Raw genomic sequence first — 25,576 nt, 5'->3', positions numbered from 1 at the left:
TTCTGTGAAAATATGAATATATCTCAGACAGAAATAACGATACTGTGTGGTTGAAAAAACAGGTTTTGAAGCTGTTTCATACCCATGACTGCTGCTCTCTCAGTCAGCGCAGATCTGAACGTTCACTGTGATCGTACTTGTCAAAGGTTTTAATATACATAGACAAATTGATGTCGTTTAGCTGGGTGTTTGAATCGAGATCCCGATCTATTAACGATTAATCATACAGCTCTACTGATACTACTACTAATATATTGCATGTTTGTTGTAGTGCTCAATAGTGAATGCTCAGAAGTCAAGCATCATCATAATAATTTTGGTTGGGTATTTAAATTGGCACGTTTTTGCGTTCCACAGCACTGCTTATTAATTGCTTTTTGTGAGTAAACATGCATATGAGCTCAAATCTTGTGTATTATTTCTGAAAAGCCCTTCTGTTGAGCTCTGTTGTGTGTGTTATCTGTGTGCAGTGGGCTCTGCAGTGTGTGTAAGTGGCCAGGGAGCTTCACCCACGATCAAACACTGTAACATCAGTGACTGTGAGAATGTAGGACTCTATATCACGGACCACGCGCAGGTAATATGAAACTCCGTCCCGAATACACCGTGAGATCGGTCCTCTGTAGCGGATGAATCACGCCGTCGCTCTCTCCGTTTGCTCTGCAGGGCATTTACGAAGACAACGAGATCTCCAATAATGCTCTAGCAGGGATCTGGGTGAAAAACCACGGCAATCCCATCATCCGACGGAACCACATCCATCACGGCAGAGATGTCGGCGTGTTCACGTTTGACCACGGCATGGTAAAAACTCTTGGTGTCTCTGCACAACACAGTGACAGGATCTGATGTGTGTTTGTGTCTGTGTTGAGAGTCTTAATCATCCACAAACTGATATTAAACATATAAAGGGATATTCAGAGTGAAACGGTTATAATACCAAACATTTTAGTATTATTTATATACTATTATGAATATTTTTTTTAAATATATTAAGTTTTCCTTTTATTTTCTAGTTAACCTGCTGTTATTAGTAGTTTATGTGCTTTGTCATTTCTCTTAGGTTTTTTTTATATTTCTATTTAGCTTTAATTTTTTATTTCTGTTTTGGTAATTTTGGTACTTCACCTTCAACTTAATTTATTTCAGTTAGTTAAAAAGGCAATACTTCTATTTTTTGTTTGTTTTTTTAAGTTAAAGTTTATCATCTAATATTTATATTTTATTTAATTAATGAAATGTATAATTTTTTTGTTATTTTTGTTATTTAGATACTATTTTACAATTTATTCATATTTTGAATTTGCTTTTATTTGTTATATTTTCAGTTTTCATTTAAATTTTAGTTTAACTTTTATTTATTTGTGTTTGTCATTTTTATTAGTTTTTTAGTATTTCTATTTAGCTTTATTTTTACTTCTGTTTTAGTACTTTTATTTCAGTTAATTGCTAAGGCGACTTTTGTAAAGTTCTAATATATTATTTTTTATTTTATTGCAGCTTTATTTTCAATAATTTTTAACAGTTAGTTATTGTTATGGGTATGTAGTTATTGTTTAGCTAATAGCAACACTGGAATGGAATATGATCATAATATCATTATCATACCACTCTTACTCTTTCAGTATGTACACTATACACTGTGTCCTACATTGTGAAGTATTCCTCTATACAGTGTGATAAATTAGGAATAATAGACAAGGATTTTTGGTTAATACTTGTATTAAACATTATTTGATCACCATTTGTAAACAAAATTATTAAATTTGTAAAATAACTTCTAACTGCTACTTGCAGTCATTGTAGCATACTACTATTGGATGCACTGCATGCTGAAGTTTATACCTCATTCCACATTTTATTTATTATTATTATTTAAACAGTATGTACAACTATAAAAGTGTTATACTGTGGCATGCATCTTTGCATTATTTCTTTACAGTTTGCATTTGTACCTTTTTTTTGGTAAAAATATCCTAGCTCTGTAATTTACAGAAAACGTGCATACTTGCACAGTACATACTGCATTTGGAGCAAGAGTAGCATGTACTTCTGAACATGGCTAACACTGGTGCAGCTCAGTTGAAGTGTGTGTCTCGTGACTCTCTGGCTCCCTCTGCAGGGCTACTTCGAGAGCTGCAACATCCACAGGAACCGGATAGCAGGTTTCGAGGTGAAGGCGTACGCTAACCCTACAGTAGTGCGCTGCGAGATCCATCACGGACAGACGGGCGGCATCTACGTGCACGAGAAGGGCCGAGGCCAGTTCATCGAGAACAAGATCTATGCAAACAACTTTGCGGGTGTGTGGATTACCTCAAACAGCGACCCCACGATCAGGTGAGGGACTCAATACAGGACATGAAGTCTATGATTTCTGCAGTCTAATCATATCATACATACAGTAATACTGTTCCTGCAAAGTGATAATCTCCCTTCTGATCAATCGCAGGGGTAACGCCATATTTAATGGCAACCAGGGTGGTGTTTACATATTCGGCGACGGCCGAGGTCTCATCGAAGGGAACGACATCTATGGCAACGCTTTAGCGGGAATCCAGATCCGGACCAACAGCTGCCCGATCGTCCGGCACAACAAGATCCACGACGGACAGCATGGAGGCATCTATGTGGTGAGTGAACAGACCACAACATCTACCAGACATGTTCTGATTCATCTTTTAACAACACATTCACACGTTCATGGTTCTCTGATGTTGGTTGATGGTCACATGACATGCAAAAAAACTAAATATTTAATCATTTTTTTATTTTTATTAAATGGAACACAAAATGCTAAAAAGTGCTACTGGGTTGTAAAGTCTGTATCTCGGTGATCTTTGGATGCGGAATAGTTCAACTTGCAAAAATCATACGAGGCCTAGGCACTTAAAAAAAAAAAAAAAAAAGTTAAATTTACTATAGTAATAACAGTAAATGATGCATAATTACATGCAATTAACCCTCAACCAAACCACAATCCTACCCTAACTCTATAGTAAGTACATGTTAATTAAGATTAATCACTGTAACAATGACACCTTAAAATAAAGTGTAATCTAGGACGTTTTAGACATATTTAATGAGATTTTCTAAGAACTTTATTTTATTTTTAAAGGTTTTTTCCCTCTGTCTCCCATTCATTTGTTTCCCATCTTTATATTAGCATATGGACATTTTAAAATGAGAAAAATTGACATAAGCTCTCTCCACATTTTTTTTTCAGAAAATCTTTTCAATTTTTATATATATCTGCACACCAGCACGTTGCAACTAATACGCATTGATCAGGGTGTGGTAAAATAACACACTCAGAGTCATTTTATTCTGCAGTCAATTAGTTATGACATGTTATCAGAAGACCGGATTAGTGTTTTCTTGAGGGGAAATTTGAAATCTTTAACAATATCAAGAGAATCTATAAATGCAAGACACATTTAAATCAAAGTCTATGCAGTCCAAATACACCAAAATCAAAATATAAAAAAAGACAAATATAAAAAATTCACTATTATCCACTAGATTCCAAAAAAACATAATATAATGTCAGACAAATTATATCAGGAGAAAAACCCATCATCAGAGAAGAGAAGAGAAGAGAAGAGATGTGCACAGATAAATTTATAATAAATACTGCAATATTCTATTAAAACTAAGAATTGTCAATTGTGATTTCATGGTGACTCTCGAACTCCCGTTCGGGGAACCCTGTTCTAGTCCTAATGAGCAGGTTGTTCACTAACCCACCGGTAGAGACTCACAGTCCCTGATTTGTCCCTGATTTGTCTCTGGTTTGTCAGCATGAGAAGGGTCAGGGTGTGATCGAGGAGAACGAGGTGTACAGCAACACACTGGCCGGTGTGTGGGTGACCACGGGCAGCACACCTGTGCTCCGCAGGAACAGAATACACAGCGGAAAACAGGTGTGTACTCCTCCATTCTCTCACTCAGTGTGTGTATCCTACAGTATGTGATCTACAATCAGTGTGTGTATCCTGCTTCCAAAGGCTCTCATGCAAACATTCCCATTCAAAACCCCAAACATGGCATAAGCGTGAGCACATGGGATGGACTAGTGCTCAAGATAACGTCCAGATCTTGATGCATTAAATGTGTTGTTGTCCGCAGGTGGGCGTTTATTTCTATGACAATGGTCACGGTGTGCTAGAAGACAATGACATCTATAACCACATGTACTCTGGAGTTCAGATCAGGTCAGTGGACAATTTTTATTTCAGTTATGAAAAGTTATAGCTTTCAACTAATATGATAATCCAGACAAAATGATTATTGCGCCTTATTCCGTTTCTCACTTTCAACACTTTTGCATGTATTTTTATGCATTGAATTTTTTTATGAATAATTATTTTTAAATGATTTTTATATCATTTATTTTGTCTTTTTATTATTGCATTTATTTTCAAAGTCCTTTCTGTTAAAAAGACAAGTTTGTTTTAGAAGTTTAATAAATGCATGACATTTCCAAAGAAAACGAGTTAAATAATCGTGATTGATTTGTGCCATAATCGATCAGCTCTACCATCATGCATCTTCCACAGACTTGTGGGTTTATAAAATTACTTTTTTTTTTAATTTTTTTTTTTTTTTAAAGTAGTGACATAAATGTTTTTGGTTTTTTGCATTTCTTTTTGTAGAACTGGCAGCAATCCCAAAATTAGGAGGAATAAGATCTGGGGTGGACAAAATGGAGGAATTCTTGTTTACAATTCAGGTAATCTCTCCATCATAATCTTTTGATCTGTCTTGATTGATATAAAGGCTGATATTTCTATTTCAATCGGAGAAATGAGCGTCCTCGTAATCTCTTCTCAGGTTTAGGCTTTATTGAAGACAACGAGATCTTTGATAACGCCATGGCAGGGGTTTGGATCAAGACCGACAGCAACCCCACGCTCCGCAGGAACAAGATCCACGACGGCAGGGACGGGGGAATCTGTATATTCAACGGAGGACGAGGTGACGTTCTTCTTCATGCTCCATTATGGCTCATGTAGTATCACTGTTCCAGTGTGCGCTCCCAGCCTGTGTCCGTCCTGCATTTCCACGGCAGAAAAGGGGATTCCAGGCCGGAAAGATCGGTTTAACCCCGCTCTTATAGACTTGCTGGTCTCGAACATTGCACCACTTTGCTCTTTATATCTAAATATATAAAACTATGCATGTGAGAGTGAGTGAATCAACAGTTTCAGTTTCACTATATCTCTGAAAAGGAAAGATTGAGAGGACTGGGTGTTTATGCGAATCACACCCGATACTGTGAACAGCAAAACAAATGCCACTCTGCGTGCACAAATACTGGCATGCGCAATCTTGTTTTAGACTGTTATAGTCAGGTAAATGACACATCACAGCATTAAGTCTGTGGAAACACACAGCCGGGTAACATGCCTCGTTCAGACACACACACTTCCATACTGAACAGTTGCGATAGTCACTCATTTAGCTCAGACACTAATGATGGTATTGTGACTGACAGTGTGAGCTGCTCCTCTGCACTTCAGCATTAAGATGTTGTGTTTGTATGTTGTAGGGTTGTTGGAAGAGAACGATATCTTCAGGAACGCCCAGGCGGGAGTCCTCATCAGCACTAACAGTCACCCTGTGCTGCGCAAGAACAGGATATTCGACGGATTCGCTGCTGGTAAAGTCATTTTTTCAACAGGAAGTGGGAACACTTTATTTTAAGGTGTCGTTGTCACAGTGTAATTTTATATTTAAGTACTGAGTAATATTAAGCAACTACATGTAGGCTACTTACTATAGGGTTAGGGTAGGATTAGGATTTAGTTGAGGGTTAGTTGCATGTAATTATGCATAATTTACAGTTAATACTATGGTAAGAACATGTAACAAGGTCACTGTAAAATAGTGTTACCCACTTTATTTTACAGTGTCCTTGTTACATATGTTACATGTACTTACCATAGTATTAACTGTAAATTATGCATAACTACATGCAACTAACCCTAAACCAAACCCTAATCCTACCCTAACCCTATAGTAAGTACATGTTAATTAATATTAATCACTGTAACAATGGCATCTTAAAATAGTGTAACCCAGGAAGTTTTTAAACACATTTAATTAGATATTTTCTAAACATCAATTGAACTTTATTTTATTTTTAAAGGTTTTTTCCGTCTGTCTCCCATTCATGCGTTTTCCATTTTTGTATTAGCATATGGACATTTTCAAATGGGAAAAATTGACACAAGCTTTTTTTATTTTAATAAGAAAAGCTTTTTATTTTATATATATATACAGTGCTATGCATAAGTGAATACACCCATGCTAAAGTTGACTAAAAAGAGGAATAAAAAAATCATATTTTGGAAATTGAACTTAATGCCTTAATTTAAAAAAATGAGGAAAAATCCAACCTTTAAGGACACCAATTTTCTTTGTGAATGAATAATGTATCGTAAATAAATAAATGTTCTTCCTTAAAATACAGGGTGCATAAGTTTGGACACCCCTATGTTAAATTCCCATAGAGCCAGGCAGATTTTTATTTTTAAGTATTTTTTTTTTATTTTTTTTTAGGATACTATGCATCCTGATAAAGTTCCCTTGGCCTTTGGAATTAAAATAGCCCCACATCATCACATAGCCTTCACCATACCTAGAGATTGGCATGGTTTTATTTCAGTTAGCCTAAAAGCTAGTTTGATTTGCATTGAGAGATGATCTTATGGAAAGTACCCCATGCCAATCTCTAGGTATGGTGAAGGCTATGCGATGATGTGGGGCTATTTTAATTCCAAAGGCCAAGGGAACTTTATCAGGATGCATAGTATCCTAAAAAAAATTAAAAAAAAATACTTAAAAATAAAAAAATATATATTTAAATTATTTCTAAGAACAATGAGTACAAAAGTTCTTAAGTGCATTTGGAGGTATACATATTTATTGTACTGCGATTAATTTATGCTGATTTGAAGAAAAAAAGATAGTCCAAATATATATATATTTTTAATATATTTTATTGAAGGTGTTTCTTCAGATTATGCATGAGTGTTTTTACCATCTTCCAGAGCCTTTAAAATAAGGCACTATTCTGTAAATGATGACATAATCACATCATTCTTTCAGGAAGTGAACAGGAAGCACATGGATAAAAAAATATCACTTATGTTTTGTTAGGATCATCAGCCCTTTTATTAAGATTTTTTTTTTTTTTAACCACACTTTGTATAAACTGTTAAAACCTTCATGAAAAGTTTTTCGGAACTGAAAATGTTTTTTTCAATAGGATCGCAGAGATATAAGATGTTTACTAAGTAGTCATTATATGCAAGTAATTGCTTACCTCTGTCTGTTTCAGGTATTGAGATCACAAATCACGCAACGGCAACATTAGAAGGCAATCAGATTTTCAACAATCGCTTCGGTGGATTGTTTCTCGCGTCTGGCGTCAACGTCACAATGAAAGGTAAACTGAACACATTCTGAACTTGCCTATTAAATGATCCAGTGAACATGAAGTGAAGCGTGTTCCCCTTTAATCTTCTTCACAGACAACAAAATCATGAACAACCAGGATGCCATTGAGAAAGCGGTGAGCAGAGGTCAGTGCCTGTACAAGATTTCCAGTTACACCAGCTATCCAATGCACGATTTTTACAGGTAACGCTCCTCGGGAATACCCATTTGAGTCTGCGTGGGACTTTAGCGGCTGCTTTCTCACTGCTCTGTTCTTCCGTGCAGGTGTCACACCTGTAACACGACAGACCGCAACGCCATCTGTGTGAACTGCATCAAGAAGTGTCATCAAGGGCACGACGTAGAATTTATTAGACATGATAGGTCAGTCATGCCCTCTAAATCTTTGCATTTATTACTAAAATATCATTTTGCACTCAAAAAAATTAAAAAGCACGTTTTCTTCTGTAAATTGCATTAACGTCGGGGAAAAATACATTTCTAAGTATGAGTACAAAATGTCTTGTAAATTGCATTTGGAAGTATGTCATGATAGTATTTGTTGCTCTGCCAATAATTTATGCTGATTTTTTTTTAAAAAAAATCCAATATTATGTCAAAAAGATATTACTGTTATAGAGGTTAGAGAGTTTTTTTTTTTTACCTGTAAAATATGATTCAAACATTTTTTTTTAATTTTTATGAAATTGTTACTAGCTAAAAATGCAATGGCCCTATAATTGTTTTATTATATTTTATACAATTGCATATGCATTGAAACATGCATATATATATTTTTATATAAAGATTTACTTATTTATAAATATAAAAGTCAATCTGTACCAAGTTTACTTTTAAGATAGTTATGATAATTGGCCAAAAACAAGGTCAGTTAGCAATGTTTGGATAATATTTTACACTTATGGGATGTAGAATATGGTCATGCAGAATGAGGCATTAATATGTGCTTTATAAGTAGTAATATGCATGCTAATAAGCAACTAGTTAATAGTGAGAATTGGACCCTAAATTGATGTATATAAACATGCATACACATATATATATATATGTATATGTTGTGTAGTGATTGAGTGTGTTTGTCTCCGCAGGTTTTTCTGTGACTGTGGCGCAGGGACGTTGTCAAACCCTTGCACACTAGCCGGAGAGCCGACTCACGACACGGACACGCTGTACGATTCGGCTCCTCCTATAGAGTCCAACACACTGCAGCACAACTGAACTACAGACTCCCAGTGCTCAGTCCAGTGCAGATGAGATTACACGCTAGAAATAATTCAATTTTATTAAAAAAACAAACAAACATTGTGTAAACGTGGACAGAGAAAACATTTCTATTTAACAAATGCAAACACACAGTCACTCTGCGATCCTGTTGATGGCGCACCGGCGTTCGGGAAGGTGGCGACTCAGGATTTGTGGGATGGCGGATGATAAACGAGGACGGTGAAGCGCATGGATCCCCAGTTTGAGCCACATTACGAGAGAAACGGACCTAGAGCGTAGACTCACAATGCTTCCCATGATGCACCTGTTCTCCAAGCAGCCATCACCGCACTCTTGTATATGTACGGGGAAAAAAATGACCCAGCACTTCAGTTTTTTTTTTTTTTTTTTTTTTTTTAAAGACTGAGTTATTGAGGTTTGATTTTAATGCTTTCTCATGTAGTTTTGTATTTTCAAGCAAAAATCTTAAATGTACTTGAATGTCTTTTTATTTTATTAAGTATATTAATTTTGGGGTTGTTTATACCTTAGATTGCTGTATTTGTTCTCATGTCGCAGGATATATGTTCTTTCTGTGAAAGAGATTTGAGAAAAAAAAAAAAAAAAAAGAAAAGAGAAAGAAACACTAAGTATTCTCCAGCAATGTTTTGAGTTTGAAAGGGAAAGTGTCCAAGTGATATAAAGGTTTTTCACCAGGATGGTGGTAACGATTTGGCCCGAGTGATTTAAATAATGTCCACGCCCCTTTATCCTGATTGGACGACATCAGGAAAGATAAAAAATAAATAAACGCAAGGCGCCAGACTTGCGAAAGCGTCGCATTCCTGCGCCATTTCACCCTGAATGCTGCGAGCCGAAGTGACGTTGCTGGAGATTTTTAAGAGGCTTCTTGCTTATTTGAAGCTCTGATGAATATCTGTACAGTTTTTTTTTGTGCTTTTCCCCCTCCATCCAACTGTATTTGGTGACTGTGGGTTCTCATACAGCCTGAATTGTATGCATGTTCCATGACATCTAGACTTAATATATTGTGAAGTACTCAATAACCATTATGTAGCTGGTAGTAATTAATCAAAAGTTTAATTTCCTAGTCAGAGGAACGTGTTACATTTTTAAAAATAAACTTTATTAGATCATTTCAGTAGTGAGATGCTTGCTTGCTTTATATGTGGTGAATAATAACTCATGGAATAGTGAACAGAAGTGCTCAAAACAAAGAAAAACTAAATGTTTTCCATCACAGGCTGCGGATCATCTGAACCAGCGCTGAGAACTGCTCACGGTCAGCTGTGGAGTCTTCAGCCAATGAGCACAGTTTCCTGGCAAAACAAATAACGCAATTAGATCCACCAATGCATACTAGTATTCAAAGGTTTGGAGAATGCATTCATATTAATGCCTTCATTTAGCTTTTAGATTGCATTAATTATTTGTAAGTGTTTATTTGCATTAAGCTTTAAGCAGCCATGACAGTCAACTAAGAAAACCTTCTAATCATCATCATCACAATTGAAAACTGCAGCAGTGTCACGTACACATTTGGTTTTAAAGTGGTTGTTGATTATGATTTGACTTTTCTAACTTTATTTAGTGTGTAATGTTGCTGTTTGAGCGAAAAACAACATCTGCAAAGTTACAACGCTCAAAGTTCAAAGCAAAAGGAGATATTTGATTTAAAAAAAATTGCTTTTTAAGGACTACAACAAACGGCTGGTAGAGACTACACCACATTCCTCCCGGGTTAGTGACATCACCAACCCTAACATTTACATAAACCCCGCCCCCTGAACACGATTTATAGATTATCAAGACAGAATATGCTAATCAATGACTAGAAGATACTACACATAAGCTACATAAATTCATCAACTAACCATTCAGAAACGTCCTGTTGCTTCTACATGTTGTCACTTCTTCTTGAGTCTCTCCATCTTTCTGACTTCGGTTTGAACATAAAAGGCTAAAAGTTTTTGAAATTTTAAGTACATGTCTTGTGTGAGGTTCTGCTAACACTGGAGCTGTTGAAGCTCCGCCCCCTGTGCCGGGAGCAGCAGCTCATTTGCATTTAAAGGAACAGACACAAAAACGGTTTTTGCTCACCCTCAGAAAGTGACAACTTTAACATGCTATATAAAAATATCTGTGGGGTATTTTGAGCTAAAACTTCACATACACACTCAGGGGACATCAGAGACTTATTTTACATCTTATTAAAAGGGCATTATACCACCCCTTTAAAAAATGGCAAAACAAACACACTGTTCTAGAAACACATCAGTCTGATACAGTTACTGTCCTGAAAGAAGAAAGCAAACAGCTCTCTTAAAAATAAAGGTTTTTTATTGGCATCAATGGTTCCATATAGAGCAGGGTCTACCAATCTCGGTCCTGGAGGGCCGATGTCCTGCAGAGTTTAGCTCCAACCCCAATTAAACACACCTGAACCAGCTAATCAAGGTCTCACTAGGCATACTAGAAACTTTCAAACAGGTGTGTTGGAGCTGGTTGGAGCTAAACTCTGCAGGAACGAGATTGGTGAACCCTGATATAGAGCCTTTAACATCCACGGAATCTTTCCATTCCACTAAAGGTTCTTTAGATTTTTAAAATGACCTTCACAATAAGAACATGGTCTTGTTCTTTTAAGAACTGCTGCTCACTGAAGGGTTCTTTAGGGAACCAAAAATGGTTATTTTATGGTTCCTAAACTTTTAGAACCGAGTGTACACAGAGAAGTGGATGATGGGTACATCGGTCTCTAGTTTGAAAAACAGTGAGAGACTGATATGAAGAACACATCTGACGAATAAGACAAAAGTAAAATGGGCAAAAGAACAAGGATTTGTGGGATGTGTTGCAGAAAACATGAAACTTCAGCTGAATTTCTTCATAAACTGACAGATATGAATGCTGCACATGAGTCTGTTATGAGCAGAGTGATTTGCAACATTATTAATGCCTTTACAGTGCATCTTGGGTGAATAAAAGTTCATTTTCTTTCAAAAAAACAAAATATCTTAGTGTTTCCAAATGTTTGAATGGTAGTGTACTTATTTTGTGACAGAAATGGAGATGTTTTTCTTTCATAACAGTCAGATGAATATCACCAAGAACATGTCTTGGTCATATTTCACCATTATAGAAATTAGATGAAAAATATCTGTTGCAAATCTCCTAATGATTCTAAAAATAGGGTTTGTCACATTTTCATAATACAGCAATAGCACTATATTACAATAATGACAAAAACTACAACACTAAAAATGCCCAGATGCAGCATGATATTGATCATTTTAAGGAAAAATTTGCTTAGGGATGCACTGAAATTTTCCGGTTTTTGGCCGAAAGAGAAAAAAGGCCGAAAACAAGCCGTCCCTCAGTGTTCAGCGCTCAGGTTTCACTCTTACACAGCAAAGAAAAGTAATTTACGGTTTCGGTTTTCAGACGAGCGCATCTAGAATTTTCTGTTTCGGCCCAGAATTTCCATTTCGGTGCATCCCTACTTAATTGTCATGAAAATGTCACAATGCAAAATAGTCCAAAATCTGAACACGGTTCATAAATGTTCTTACTTGAATATCCTGAGAGACACGGTGCTCCTCTCAAACTCACGGGCCTTCTTATGGCCCGACTGGATGACTTCCTCCGGGATGTTTGCCAAGCGGGCTGCGTTGAAGCCGTAACTTTTGGGACACGCGCCACAGATGAACTTGTACAGGAAGGTGATGGTCTCCTGACTGGGGTCCTCGCATTCATTCTCCACCATACAGGCCTGAGAGGGAAACAAATGAAAATCCTTTCACTAAAAACACAATTACTTAAATCACAGTGCTTCGCGGTGTGGAAGAAATGGTATCTTTAAGATGTGTGTGACCAACATAAGACAATAAAAGAGCACACACAAACCTTATTCTAGTATTGGAAAGGTAAAGAGTGTTGGTACATGACTGGAGGGCCTCCACTTAAGGATACAATATGATGAACAAGTCTAAGGGCGTTTCACACCTGAAAGTCCGCACCAAAGTTCATGTTTTGATACATTTTATACATTCGGTTAGTTTTGGTTTGGTTTCACATTGCAATTTCCGGGCGCATTAAAGAGCTTTACATGACATACTTGCGTCCTGTCCAGGGATGGAAATTAGCACCCGCCACCAGCCAAATGCAGGTGATTTTGTGTTGTGGCGGGTAAACTCGCTTCACCTACCGGCCACCGTGGCGGGTAAATAAAGTTTACTGTTAAAATACTGTTTCACACGGACGGCGGACACTTTTAGAGGAGGCACACCTTCAAAAAAAATGTGGCGTTACATCGCAGGCGTTAAGAGGTCTGCAGAGAAAACATCTTTGCATTGACTTAACATTGAAATCACTGGCGCCTGACGCGCTATTCGCGTCCGGTGTGAACGCATCAATGCGACGGTGGAGCGTTTTTAAGATTTCCACTCCGGAGGGTGGTTTCACTTTTTTGCGTTTTTAAGCCCCAAAAACGCCGTCGCCGTCTAAACGAAAGGCACATCTGATAAAATATTTGTACGTTTTCACCCGCGAGCGTTCTCGTGTAAACAGGGCCTAATAGTTTCATTGTTGGGACTAAAAACCTAAAACTGGAAGCCATAAAAGACCACGAATCATCCAAATGCCACATCCAGGTAAAAAAAGAGATATATATATATATAAGAGAGGAAGAGTGTATAAGAGAGAAAGAGAAAATGTCAGTATTTCATTGAGACTTGAGATTAAATAAACTGCTTAAGTATTGTAGATCTTGTAGTATTAATTTTCACAAGCAGTTACACATTGTCGGTTAAAAACAAGCAAGTGGCTGGTAAAAACATTGAGTGGCTGGTAGATTTTGAAATCCACCAGCCACAGTGGCCAGTGGCCAAAAAAGTTAATTTCCATCCCTGGTCCTGTCGGCATCATCTATATGGGCTGCATCTTGACATTGATTGGTCTGTAAACGGACGTGCGTCTGACATCAGCTTGTTGTCAGTTCGGCGGGTAACTTTGACAAGAATGAATGAACAGACGCATATTGTTGCCACTATACTGTTATTATTACGGCATTACTCCCTGCAGCACCGACCTATACTCTAGTTCAAATTCGCCAAATGAACGTCCTCATTGTGCGAACATTTTACCGTCGCCGGCAGGGAAGGAGGAGAAGACTGCGAGCAATCCTGTGAGAACCAGCAGAACTTCCTGTAAATGTTCTGAAAGTCCGAACCATACCGAAAATGCTTTCACACTAGAAACGAACCAAACCTTTGTTCAGTTTGATCCGGACCGAGACTACCTCTTTTCGTCTGATCAAATTTCGTCTGTGTGGTGCGGACCGTGGTCCGGGGGAGGTTTCACACCTGTTATTTTGATTCGGATCAAACTGAAAAGTCAGAAAATCCGGAACCAAACAAGCTAGGTGTGAAAGGGCCCTAAGAATGTTCCACATTGGCCTAGAAAGATAACATTCTGGGAGTCAAGACTATAAAGGAGGAAGGATCACGGTCACACCCTGAAGCCACTCTGTGTGACTGATGAGGTTTATTTTCTTGCAAGAAAAGTTCAGCAGTCATACAAAGACAATTGGTATATGTTTGTCTCTTATTCAGTGGTGTAATTGTGTTTCTGATGAAGCCGCTGAAACTGACCATGTGTCCGAGTCTCACGGCGGGGTCCTGGACGTGCTCCTCCACCAGTGAGTGGTAATGAGTGGAGAACAGGGTCCGACAGCAGATCTTCTCGGACAGCTCCTTCACCACTGCGCTCGCGATGGCCGTGCCGTCATACGTGGCCGTACCTCGGCCTGCAGTTCAAGCACAACAAAAGCTCTGAACTTATTCACTTTAAGTCAAGTCACCTTTATTTCTATAGCGCTTTTTACAATAGATTGTTTCGAAAATAATGCAACAAAGTTTGTTTCTGTATTGTGTGTCTGGAAAAAAAACTCAGATGACGCAAAAATCGTCATTTAGCTTCATCTGAGGCTTTTTTGTCCAGAGGCGAGAGACTCCAGCCAGTAGGAGGAGCTCGTTCCGCATGTCTTCAGCCCGCCCATAGGGGGATCTCACGATAATACGCCGTCTTTGCAGTTTCGAGTCGCCTAGTAGCCTAGTTGTATCATTTCTTCCGATACTGCCCTCTGTAACCGGTAGGCGTGGCTTGGGAGTGGCCTCGTAGGGCAGCGAAGCAAGTGCATTCTGGGAGTTGTTGTCTTTCATCCACATGAGCCAAAAATATTTTTTTTGGCTTTTCTCAGTCTAGAAGGCACCAACTTCTAAAGTAATTTCACATTTCTACTACATAAATGACCCAATTTAAATACACATTCATCTTTCCAACGGTGAAATATCCCTTTAAGTTAAATGTCCCCAACTAAGCAAGTGAAAGCCAATGGCGAAAAAGGTGAAAAAGGCGACAGTGGCAAGGAACCAAAACTCCATCAGTGACAGAATGGAGAGAAAAAACCTTGGGAGAAACCAGGCTCAGTCGCTCAGTTCTGCTCTGAGAGTTTGTTGAGGATTTACACCAAGATATTCTCTAATAACTGCTGTTTTACATTTAGTGTGGTTACAAAGTTTAATGTGAGATGAACAGATCATTTACCCAGTTCATCGAGCAAGACGAGGGAGTGGTTGGTGGCGTGCAAAAGTATGCTAGCAGTCTCGCTGAGCTCCACAAAGAACGTACTTTCACCTAGAAAACATGATAGATTAAGTATTGAGAGTAAAGCTCACACATGAACACTGAACGGGGAAGAAGCAAGCGGCAACTTACCTGACATTATCCGATCAGAGGCGCCGAGACGAGTGAACACTCGGTCCACAGGAGTGAGACGCAAACTCTCAGCAGGAACGTAACAGCCCAGCTGGGCCAAGATCACCACCAGACCACACTGAAACACATGGACATATAAGAAAGAAGAAAATCTGAAAGAATCTGCATATTACTTTATTTCTACTTAACAGGCAGTTGACAAAAAGTCAATAATGGTCCTATTGTGTTATTTTGCATGTTCATCTTTCTTTAGTGTAATGTTGAAAATGGTTTCCTCCAGCGGGAGTTATCCTCTATATCATTGTCAGTGTTTCTGAACTCCCTGAAACGCCTCCATTGTAGTCTTGAGTTTCTTCCGGGAACGAACATGTCAAAATATTCCTAATTTAAATAATTAATATGTAAAATAAAAGGGCGGGGCCTGGTTGAGTTAGTAGTGTGTTGAAACTGGCGGATATGGTAAGGGGCGGGACATTTCCCAAACACACTCAAAGCGCTAGACCAATCACAACACACTGGTCCAGTCGACCAATCAGAGCACAGCGTGCTTTCAGAAGGAGGGGCTTCATAGAGATATGAACAGAACATTACTGACAGACTGGGAAGAGAGGAGCCGCAACAATGGAGAATGTGTTGTTGAAAATTCAAGCATGAAAACCTAATCTAGAAGACCCCAAAAACAAAGACTTAATACGTCCTCTTTAACACTTTAGGTTACTTCAATAGTCCCGCAGTGAGAGAAATTAATTCTTAAAAGTACAAATATTCCATATATTCTCTCAATGAATACGTCATAAATTCAGTATGTGTAGATATACAATAAACTGAATACAACATTTTACAAATATCCTTTTGAGTTTTCCATGCCTTTAAAATAATAAAAAAATATGTATACAATATAAAAATGCCAAAGACTTTTTCATGATTTTATTAATATTATGCATGACAGAATTTCCAGCCCTAAACAACTAAACATTCTGAAAACATGATATAGAAACCTGCATTTCCAGAAATAGGAGCTCAAACCACATCCTTCTTCCTGCCTGAACAGCTGCTGAACACATCAAGTGATTAGGGTTGTATGGGTGAAAATATTTGTTCTGACAATGATTCGATTACGATTCTTTACTACATGCACAATGAAATTTGGCCACGATTCAGTTCAAATCAATTATTGTGGGCCGGTTCAGAATTATTTTCAAACATAAATGTTTCGTAACATTTCATCTACTGCCTTTGCGACACAATGTCACATCAGAATAGACTGTGAATCTGCATTTAGTGGATTTTTTATTTAATTAACACACCATGAACATTGTTTCTGTCATCTTGAATATTGATTTTCAACACTCACCTGTCTCATTAAGGTGGACTTGCCTCCCATGTTTGGCCCAGTGACTAACACACATGGGGCAAGTGCTTTATCATTATCTTGACCCTCTTCTTCTTCACCGCTAGGGCAAGCGATGAAGATGTCATTGGGAATGAAGTCATCCCCGAAGAAGGTCTTGGTGACACAAGGGTGACGGGACGCTCTCAGATCCAGGAAGGGGTGCGACTGAGACCCGTCACCCGGAAGAACCATCTCCGGTCTCGCCATGGGCCCGTCGCCGCTCTGACTGTACCGGGACATGCTCAACAGCACATCTGGTGGTGACAACAACAGAAAACATATCATTTTACCAAACATCATTCTAGTACCAATGTCACAAGTACTTGGTTTAAACTTATTTAAGGCATTTTTTGGGAAAATGTTCTACTTTTCTGTGGTCCAAAACATTCCACGATTCTCAAAAATGTTAAAATTCTGAAAGAAGAAAGAAAGTCAAAGTCAATTTAAAATTAAACAAAATGGCTTCCATGGCTTGTTGTAATTGCACATACAACCATTCTGTTTGTAGCTATTTTGAGGAAAATATCATTAAATGTTTTTTAGCCAACTGCTTTACATGTAAACCGTTAAAACAGGTTTTTAGTTTTTCTTCAATCAGGATTTTGTAATGCATTTGAATGCACTTGTAACAAGAAACTAGCTCAAATGAATCCTTTGACAACCTACTCATAAAGAATAGCTGTATAAACTACAGTCGAGTATGAAAAACATCTTATTTTCATCTAGGAGTTGAAAAAAATATGAATGAATAGAGCATGTTGCCATTATTGATGTAAAGTACGGTATACATGATATTCTGTATGAAATCATTTTTAATGAAAGGGTAAAAACAAGTCTTATGAATACCAACATTTTGAAAGTTTAAACAAAATAAATATAGGCCTGGTTTCACAGACAGTGCTTAGAGTTAGATTAAGCCAGGATTAGCCTAAGTTCATTTAGGACATTTAAGTAGCTATAAGAAATTTGCCTTAGAAAAAAATAAATAAAAATTACAGGTGTGCATCTTGAGGCAAAACAATGGCACTGACATATTTTAAGATGTCACTTTAAATTGAAACAGCTCAAACATGCATTTAAATCTGTGACTAGGCTTAAGCTTTGTCTGTGAAACCGGGGAATAGAGTTAATTTTTTTTCTTACCAAGTACAGCCATGCACTCAACGGCTGTCTGCCAGTCTTTGTAATTCTTGTCGAAATTGTAGAAGAGTCTTCTCATGCAGTCCTTAAGCGCTGCGTCTCTCTTGTCTTCCCAGCTCTGTATCTCTGAAAACAGCCGCTCGATCTCTTTGGTAGAGTAACGCTTCCAGCCCTTCTTCGTGGACCTCACCTCATACTCCTCTGGCACGCTCCTCTCGGAAACACTGTCAGGGACTTCCAGCTGGTAGCGGTTCCTTCCCGTTCCCCAGTATGATAGATTCTTGCATCCCAATCTCTTCTTCTGTCGGTCCAGGTATTCCTGCAGGCCTTTCTCACAGTCTTTAATCCCGTCTAGGGCTTGGTCGTACTCCGGATCAAAGCCAGCTTTTGGAGTTATGACACCTGTGGTTCGAGCTTTCTGATGGTCGAAAGCTTTGTCCCAACGTTTGAGCTCTGGCGAAAGGTCGGGGAAAAGCCCATCTTCATTTTCTGTCTTGAGGAGCACCACTTGGCGCATTAGTTTCGATCGGAAGCCTTCGGCGACGGGCTCCATGATCGACACGATTTCTTTCATCACTTTAAAGCCCTCAAGTGCTGCGAGAAAGTCAGCGATCTTACGTTTGCTGTAGACGACCTCCTCGTACAGAACGGCTCGGGAGTCCGGGTGGTCTTGTCCTTTTACAGGAGTACCCATGCTGTGGATCTTGCTAAGTAGCCTTTCGAGATCCGGAAGCTTCTTTAGTAGGTCGGTGACTTCGGTCATTTGGGATGGAGCACCCATCAGGTCCTCCAGAGCATCTAAGCGATCACCAATGGAGGATGGATTACAAAGAGGGGCGCAGAGCCATTGCTTCAACAACCGTTTGCCGAAGGGAGTGCAACACGTGTCCAATCGTTCAAGTAGGGTTCCCTCAGGACCGCCGGTCGAGCTATTCTGAAGGATCTCAAGGTTAGCAAGGGTCACTCCATCCAAAACCATTTTTTGATGGGTCTGGGCAAAAAAACAAGATGCTCCCCCAGCCTGCTCCATTTCCACATCGACAGGAACATACTCCTCAAAGTTGCCCATGGAAAAAAGCTCCTGGTCCACTAGACATTTCTTGAGGTAAAACATGCAGCCGCCAAGGGCAGAAAGAGCGAGTTCATAACCCGTCTTTGGAGTGAGACTTAGAGCGTCACATTCGGACGTCATAGCTTTGAGAGTTGGAGGAAGCACTGATGCCTTTTCGTCATCAGCTGACGCTTTGCTTTCTTTAAAGTAGTCTTCCTCAGCAAGGACCTTTAAGGTCTTCTGGGCATCCCAAAACTGCGAACCAGCATTGAGGCTTTCTTGTAAAGTGGAAGACAAGATGGCCTTAAAGATTTTCAAAGTCTCGGCTGACGGGTTGCCCTTCTCGAAAATAACCTGGGCAGGAGAATAGTGTGCAACCAGAGTACGCAAACGGGAGCAATGGCGGTCATCCTGGAATTGACCGACATGGAAGCGTCCCACCGAGGTGTCAATGAAACAAACCCCGTAGATGTGGCAATGGCCTGCGCTGTCCTCCTCGCTCTTCTCTTTAATGCTCAACAGATATTTACTTTGAGTTTCAGAAGGGGCGCCATCAAGCACGCTGTACGTCTGAGTCCCTCGCGTGATGATTCGGCAAACCTCTCGCTTGACGACACGGTCAAATTTGGTGGGACGCGCCATTTTCTTGCATCGTGCTTCCATCATATCAGGGGTCTCGGTCTGTTCCACGCGAGCCACTTTGTAGCCCTTTTGCACGAGTACGTCTGAGAAGCGTCCGAAGCCAATCTCTGGAAAGCCTGAATGGGCCCAAGCCCCCTTCATGAAGGTGAGGCCGAGTTCGTTGACGCCAATCACTGCGTCCATATGGTAGAGCTCGTAGAACTTCCCGACTTTGTAGAACAGAACGGTATCGAACATCTCAGACTTCAGCTGCCACCAACGGCGCATTCCAGGCGTTGTCCTGTTAAGGAAATCATCGGGAACGTATAGAGTCGTGGGGTCGTAGTTTTCATCAGATTGTCGTTTACGCTGCGCATCCTTTCTCTTGCCGTCCATCAGCCAGTCGAGTTTCTCATGGTCCCACACAGTAGATCCTCCCTCCGTCCCGTTTGCACTGGTACTCTGACTTTCGAAGTTGTCTGGGGCAGAGAAAGCAGAGAGTCGAGATTTGGTGTTGGACGTCACGGATGGTAAAGTCGCAGGTGCTCGTTTTGGGGTATCTAGTTTGCTCTGTGATTTAACAGGCTTCTGTAAAGGACGTTTGCGCTTGACTGGTTTCACAGGGCTTTCTGGTTCGGGCTCCTGCTCGCTTTCTTCTTCCTCAGCCCCGCTACTCACCACCTCCTCCTCGTCATCGTCTTCCTCGTCACTGCTTACTTTTGCTTGCTCAGGGTTGAACTCTTCACCGGAGTCATCGCTGTCAGATGCCACCACAATGCGCCGGCGCTTCGACTTCTGACCCGTTTCAGCCGCGGCACGAGATGAACGTCGGCTGGGCTTCACCTTTTCTTCAGCCTCTTCCTCAGACATTTCCACATCTGATAGAGTTGATTTCTCAACCTATAATAAAATATTACATGAAATTAAGAAAATGCATGACTTAATTTCTTAGAAATTTAAAGGAGAACTCCAGTCAATTTTAACATTGAGCTCATTTTTTTGTACATTTGGAGTGCTGTCAATACAGAGAAAAACAACAAAAATCGGTGTTGCCTACACCGTGTTATCCTCTTTTTAAAATTTGCACCCTGTTGACTTCAATGGGGCAAGTTTTAAACCTGCTTTTAGCCTCTTAACATCCTTGATGTGTCATTACAAGTGCACAGGTCATGTGAGTGATTCCTTCGGAGTGAACGCGGGTGAATCTGACTGCAGTAGATGTGAAAGATATGAATAAAAATGTTTATTCAGCCAGCGCAAATACCTGTATTTACATCCTGTTTTCGGTCGAAGTCCATAGTAATCGATTGTCGAGTTCACGCGCATGATCATAGGTACTAAACCAATGCGCGTGAACTCGACAATCGACAAGCGGTTCTTTAATAAAGTTATTTTCCAGCTTAAGTTAGTTTTGATTGATTTGCTTCTGTCGCAACGATCATTTGATATTAAATTAGGGGCCGCTAAGACGACACAATATTGGTGTATTTAAAGCTTTTTTCAGATGATGAAAATATTAGTGACCAAAAAAGAACAGTCTGTTTGCATGCTTACATCTTCTCAGTAAATAATGACTTTAATTCCAGTTTGTTCATCACTCAAAGCGATTGAATGACTTCAGAAGATTTAGGGTATATAGCACATTAAGTCGTATGAACTACTTTTATGGGGACTTGACTTGTAGATGCTATATGCTGCATGGTAACATTCTTCAAAATCATGGAAGAAAGAAAGTCAAACAGATTTGGAAAGACTTAAGACAAGTAAATTATGAGAGAAATTACATTTTTGGCTGAAATATCCCATTAAAACTAAATGCATCTTTTATGTGCATATTAACTTTCTTTGATCTAGTGTTTGCTCACATCCATCTCCTCATCCTCCTCCTCCTCTTCTTCATCTGAGGGATCCATGCACACGGACATCTTCAGTCTCTGCTCAGGACTCTGCTTCATTGCAGCATCTGCCAGCTCCATTGCTTTACGTATCACAGGCTTACCGCTGAAGAACACGCCTCCGGATTTGGCATCTGCGCTATCAGAGCCTTAAAAGAATAACAAGAAATTATGTAAGGTCAGAATAAAGTATTACACACATTTGAATAATATTTGATATTTGAGTTCAAAAGACTATGTTCAAGTGTAAACAAAGCCTTGCTCTCACCTTGGTACTCTCTTATGTATTTTGTGTTAACCCAGCCTCGGGTTGGTGGTTCATCGAAAAAGTGAACGTGAAGCCTTTGGTCTCGGCCACGGCCCCTCATCTGCTGTCCGGTGAGAGGTTGGGGAACAACCATACAGGGCCACCAGGGATGTCCTTCCATCTTGGCCCATACCAGCGTGCCAGCACTAAACATGCATGACTGCTCTCTGGAGAGAAACAATGATCTTTATGATGCATTCATTTAATAAAGTAAGTGCAAAATCACAGATGCGCTTAAAGTGTACATGAGGTGAAAATGAAGTACTTGTATTTTGACCTACGGGTTAAAATACTTTAATACTTTTTGATGGCAACGTTAAGTATTTGAATCGTTTATATATATATATATATATATACACACACACACACACATATACATATATATATTATATATATATGTGTATATGTATATGTGTGTGTGTGTATATATATATATATATATTATTAGGGCTGTCAAACGATTAATCGCATCCAAAATAAAAGTTTGTGTTTACAATGTGTGTGTATGGAGTATAATTATTTTCTATATATAAATACACACACATGCATATATATTTAAGAAAAATGTGTTATTTATATATAAAATATTTATATATAATATAAATTATATATAATATAAATTATATATAATATAAATATATATATAATATAAATATATATAATATAAATATATACACACAGTATATACATGCAAATATTTCTTAAATATATACATGCATGTGTGTGTACTTATAAATAGAACATAATTATACACCGTACACACACATATATTATGTAAAAACAAACTTTTATTTTGGATGCGATTAATCGCGATTAATCGTTTGACAGCCCTACACACACATTCATTCAAATATTTCATGTAGTTCAATAATAGGAACTCATAAAACTATTAAGTATTGTAAAATGTTGTTTAAAATAGTTTTAGATGAAGTACATCTCACTGCTAAAACTCATTTGCAGTTATTGACATGAGAGTAGGGTTAGATATAACATTTTAAAGAATAATACAGAACAATCCATATGCTTTATAAAAAAAAGCAATTGTAACAGTTTATGCCAAAATAATACAGTAGTTGTACAATAAAATTAAATTAACTTGGTATTAGCCACCACCACTGTCATAAAAATTAACAAACAACATGCTTTAAGAAATCTTACCATTTTTTTTTTTTTGCCTCATATATAATCATCTATTGTACATATTGATCTAAAATGTATTATTTTAGACTAGCGATAACGGTAGTAACGGATTTTTTTTATCTGTCCGTTACAAAAATTCTCCACTGCAAAATTACTACAATTATGTAGTAATAAAATTAGATTTTTTTTTTGCTAATTTTATTTGATTAATTATAAAATTAAATCAAATAAAATTAACGGACGCTCCTATTGGACAGACAAAAAAAATTCCCGAAAGGCGAAGGAAATTTGACCCGCCCCCTCCACACAGTCTCCCGCCAAAAAAAAGTCTCAAACACAGGCAAAAGTAGCACGTGTCGTGGACTCAAATAGGCTTAATCCTCCGGTAAGTTTTCAGTATGAAACCGCTGACAGTGCTGATAAACTATAACCAAACTAATCCTTGAAAAATGTAAACATGGCACATGACAAAACAGTACTGTAGCAGTACCATGGTACACTAAGGTACTTTCAAGAATACAGTGATAAAACCATAGTACATGTCCAAATAACACTGGTACATTTTGTAAATAGAATTGTAGTGTTATTGTATGTGCATATCAATTATATTGCCATCACATGACGTGGTGTCACCATGGTAACCTGTACATTATCTTTGCATTGCATTATGCAGTATTGCACATAGAGTTGCAGTTACTGTACCTCTCCTTTACAGTGTCTGCTTTCTCCCCGAACAGTTTCGCGTGTCCAGCTTTAACCTGAGCTTTTGCAGGTGTTTTCCTGCCGTTGACTTGGGCTTGTTCTTTAGGCGAGGTGTTGGATCTGCTCACTGCATCTGCCTCCGCTGGAGAAGGCTTGGATTTGGCCTTCGGCGCGAGAGGAGGCGACTTTGTGAAGAAATTAAAAAGGGAACTTTGCTTTGCCATGTCTCCCAAAGAGTGTTGTGCAATATGATGTTAAATTATTCCAAGAAAATAATATTTCATCTATATTCCATTCCAACAGACCCAGGGCTGTTCCGCTCAGCCGAGTTACTTGTGGAGCTGAGAGTTCGCGGGAAAATGCCGCTGCTCGCGCACGGAAAGGGAAGAGGAGGAGCGCGTCACGTGACGTCACACTGTGTATCCTTTCACACCACCCACGTGGCTGATATGAGTTTATTTTCATTTAGAACGCGTGTATGTGTAATGTATGGAAGCTTGTTTCCGCCACTGAATAATAAATAAATAATAATAATTGCGACTTTTTATCTCACAATTCTGACTTTTTTCTCACAATTGCGATTTATGAAGTCGCAATTCTGAGAAATAAAGTCGCAATTCTGAGAAATAAAGTCGCAATTGCGAGATATAAAGTCGCAATTCTGAGAAACAAAGTCGCAATTGGGAGATATAAAGTCATAATTGCATGATATAAAGTCGCAAAAGCGTGTTATAAAGTCAGAATTGTGAGATACAAGCTATTCTGAGGTAAAAAAAAAAAAAAAAAAAAAATCCGTCTTTTTTTCCTTAGAATTGGACTTTATATCTCACAATTCTGAGAACTCGCAATTATGTGTTATAAAGTCAGAATTGCGTGATATAAAGTCGCAATTGTGAGAAAAAAAGTCAGAATTCTGACTTTATTTCACGCAATTGTGAGAAATAAAGTCAGAATTGCGAGATGTAAACTCGCAATTGTGAGATAAAAAGTCGCAATTATCTTTTAAAATGTTTTATTAGATAAGCTTCCATAGTAATGCGTTCTATTAGAATGTGTTAGATTCTCTTTTAGATGCGCGTGCGCTGCTTTGCCATTGCTTTTCTCTGTAAACTACGAATTTGGCTGTCAATGCGTTCTTTGTGAGCCAAATAATAGCCAAATAAAAATAAGTTATACTTATGATAAATATAAATGTGAAATAATGGGGGAAAGACAGAGCAGCGTGTTTACTACTGATAAGTTCTTATGTATGGAATTCCAAAGCTGCCAAAATAATAAATAAAAATACATAAATAAATATACAAAGAATTGTAAAAATAAAATAAATAAATAAATAAATTAGTATTTATACTTTTATTTCCTTATTTGTATTTTTACAATATTTTTACTGTCACATCCGTAACGATGTAAAGATTAAGTTTATGCTTAAATTGTATAATAATTATTAATACAAATAATGTGTAACTCTATGTACAAAATATGACTCTTATTGTCTATTAAAAGTAATGACTATAATTGTCATGCAATCCTATGATGCAAATTAAATTTTGTATACCCCCCCAAAAAAAGAAAAAAGCTATATATTTTTAATCCTTGTCCTGGAATCACAATAGAACTATGATTTAATCCATCATGACCAGTTTGAAGAAATGAAATGTTTCTCCACGCTGTCAGGATGAAAAACTTTATTATACATTGAATCAAAAATATGAAGAGTTGAATGTTTATTTTGAGAAGTTTGACATGAAGGGACTCTGAGGTCTACGTATGTATTTATTTATTTGATGTAAAATATGAGAGAAGGCAGCAATATTAGTTTGAAAGAGATATGATGGACATGGACTATAACATCATGATGTAGT

General features: G+C 38.3%; 2 protein-coding genes across 4 annotated transcripts in view; one reads left to right on the top strand and one right to left on the bottom strand.

Moving 5' to 3' along the window:
• Positions 1–9,311, top strand: part of fbxo11a (F-box protein 11a) — a 39,271-nt gene extending 29,960 nt beyond the window's left edge. For both annotated transcript variants that reach the window (XM_079854960.1, XM_079854961.1), the window contains 13 exons: positions 471–577; positions 667–804; positions 2,123–2,340; positions 2,453–2,633; positions 3,801–3,923; positions 4,129–4,214; positions 4,656–4,732; positions 4,834–4,977; positions 5,552–5,662; positions 7,346–7,453; positions 7,539–7,647; positions 7,729–7,827; positions 8,553–9,311. In XM_079854960.1, the coding sequence (XP_079711086.1) occupies positions 471–577; positions 667–804; positions 2,123–2,340; positions 2,453–2,633; positions 3,801–3,923; positions 4,129–4,214; positions 4,656–4,732; positions 4,834–4,977; positions 5,552–5,662; positions 7,346–7,453; positions 7,539–7,647; positions 7,729–7,827; positions 8,553–8,682 (1,631 nt within the window). In that variant the 3' untranslated portion in view covers positions 8,683–9,311. The remainder of the gene's footprint in view (positions 1–470; positions 578–666; positions 805–2,122; positions 2,341–2,452; positions 2,634–3,800; positions 3,924–4,128; positions 4,215–4,655; positions 4,733–4,833; positions 4,978–5,551; positions 5,663–7,345; positions 7,454–7,538; positions 7,648–7,728; positions 7,828–8,552) is intronic.
• A 241-nt stretch (positions 9,312–9,552) lies between these two features.
• On the bottom strand, positions 9,553–24,099 carry msh6 (mutS homolog 6 (E. coli)). Of its 2 annotated transcripts, none has more exons than XM_079854958.1 (10): positions 23,715–24,099; positions 21,834–22,039; positions 21,536–21,714; positions 18,002–20,570; positions 16,820–17,112; positions 15,466–15,583; positions 15,295–15,384; positions 14,340–14,494; positions 12,261–12,460; positions 9,553–10,007 (listed from the first exon to the last, which is right to left on the bottom strand). In XM_079854958.1, the coding sequence occupies exons 1-10, from the start codon at positions 23,936–23,938 to the stop codon at positions 9,926–9,928; spliced, it is 4,116 nt and encodes a 1,371-aa protein (XP_079711084.1). In that variant the 5' UTR covers positions 23,939–24,099; the 3' UTR covers positions 9,553–9,925. The 2 variants fall into 2 exon arrangements, with proteins under 2 accessions (XP_079711084.1, XP_079711085.1); XM_079854959.1 differs by having other exon boundaries at positions 18,002–20,564; positions 23,715–24,062.
• Between the last annotated feature and the right edge of the window lie 1,477 nt (positions 24,100–25,576).

This window comes from Squalius cephalus (assembly GCF_949319135.1).
Source record: "Squalius cephalus genome assembly, chromosome: 21".
Classification (NCBI taxonomy): domain Eukaryota; kingdom Metazoa; phylum Chordata; class Actinopteri; order Cypriniformes; family Leuciscidae; genus Squalius; species Squalius cephalus.
The sequence above is the reverse complement of the archived record's forward strand: the minus strand, read 5'-3'. Positions and strand labels throughout refer to the sequence as shown.

Bases quoted from the DNA above. Each gene is read 5' to 3' on its own strand.
- msh6 (XM_079854958.1), bottom strand. From the start codon at position 23,938: ATGGCAAAGCAAAGTTCCCTTTTTAATTTCTTCACAAAGTCGCCTCCT. The intron at 21,715-21,833 runs GTGAGAGCAAGG...TATTCTTTTAAG, and splicing joins ATACATAAGAGAGTACCAAG to GCTCTGATAGCGCAGATGCC. The intron at 15,385-15,465 runs GTAAGTTGCCGC...CATGTTTTCTAG, and splicing joins CTCTGATCGGATAATGTCAG to GTGAAAGTACGTTCTTTGTG.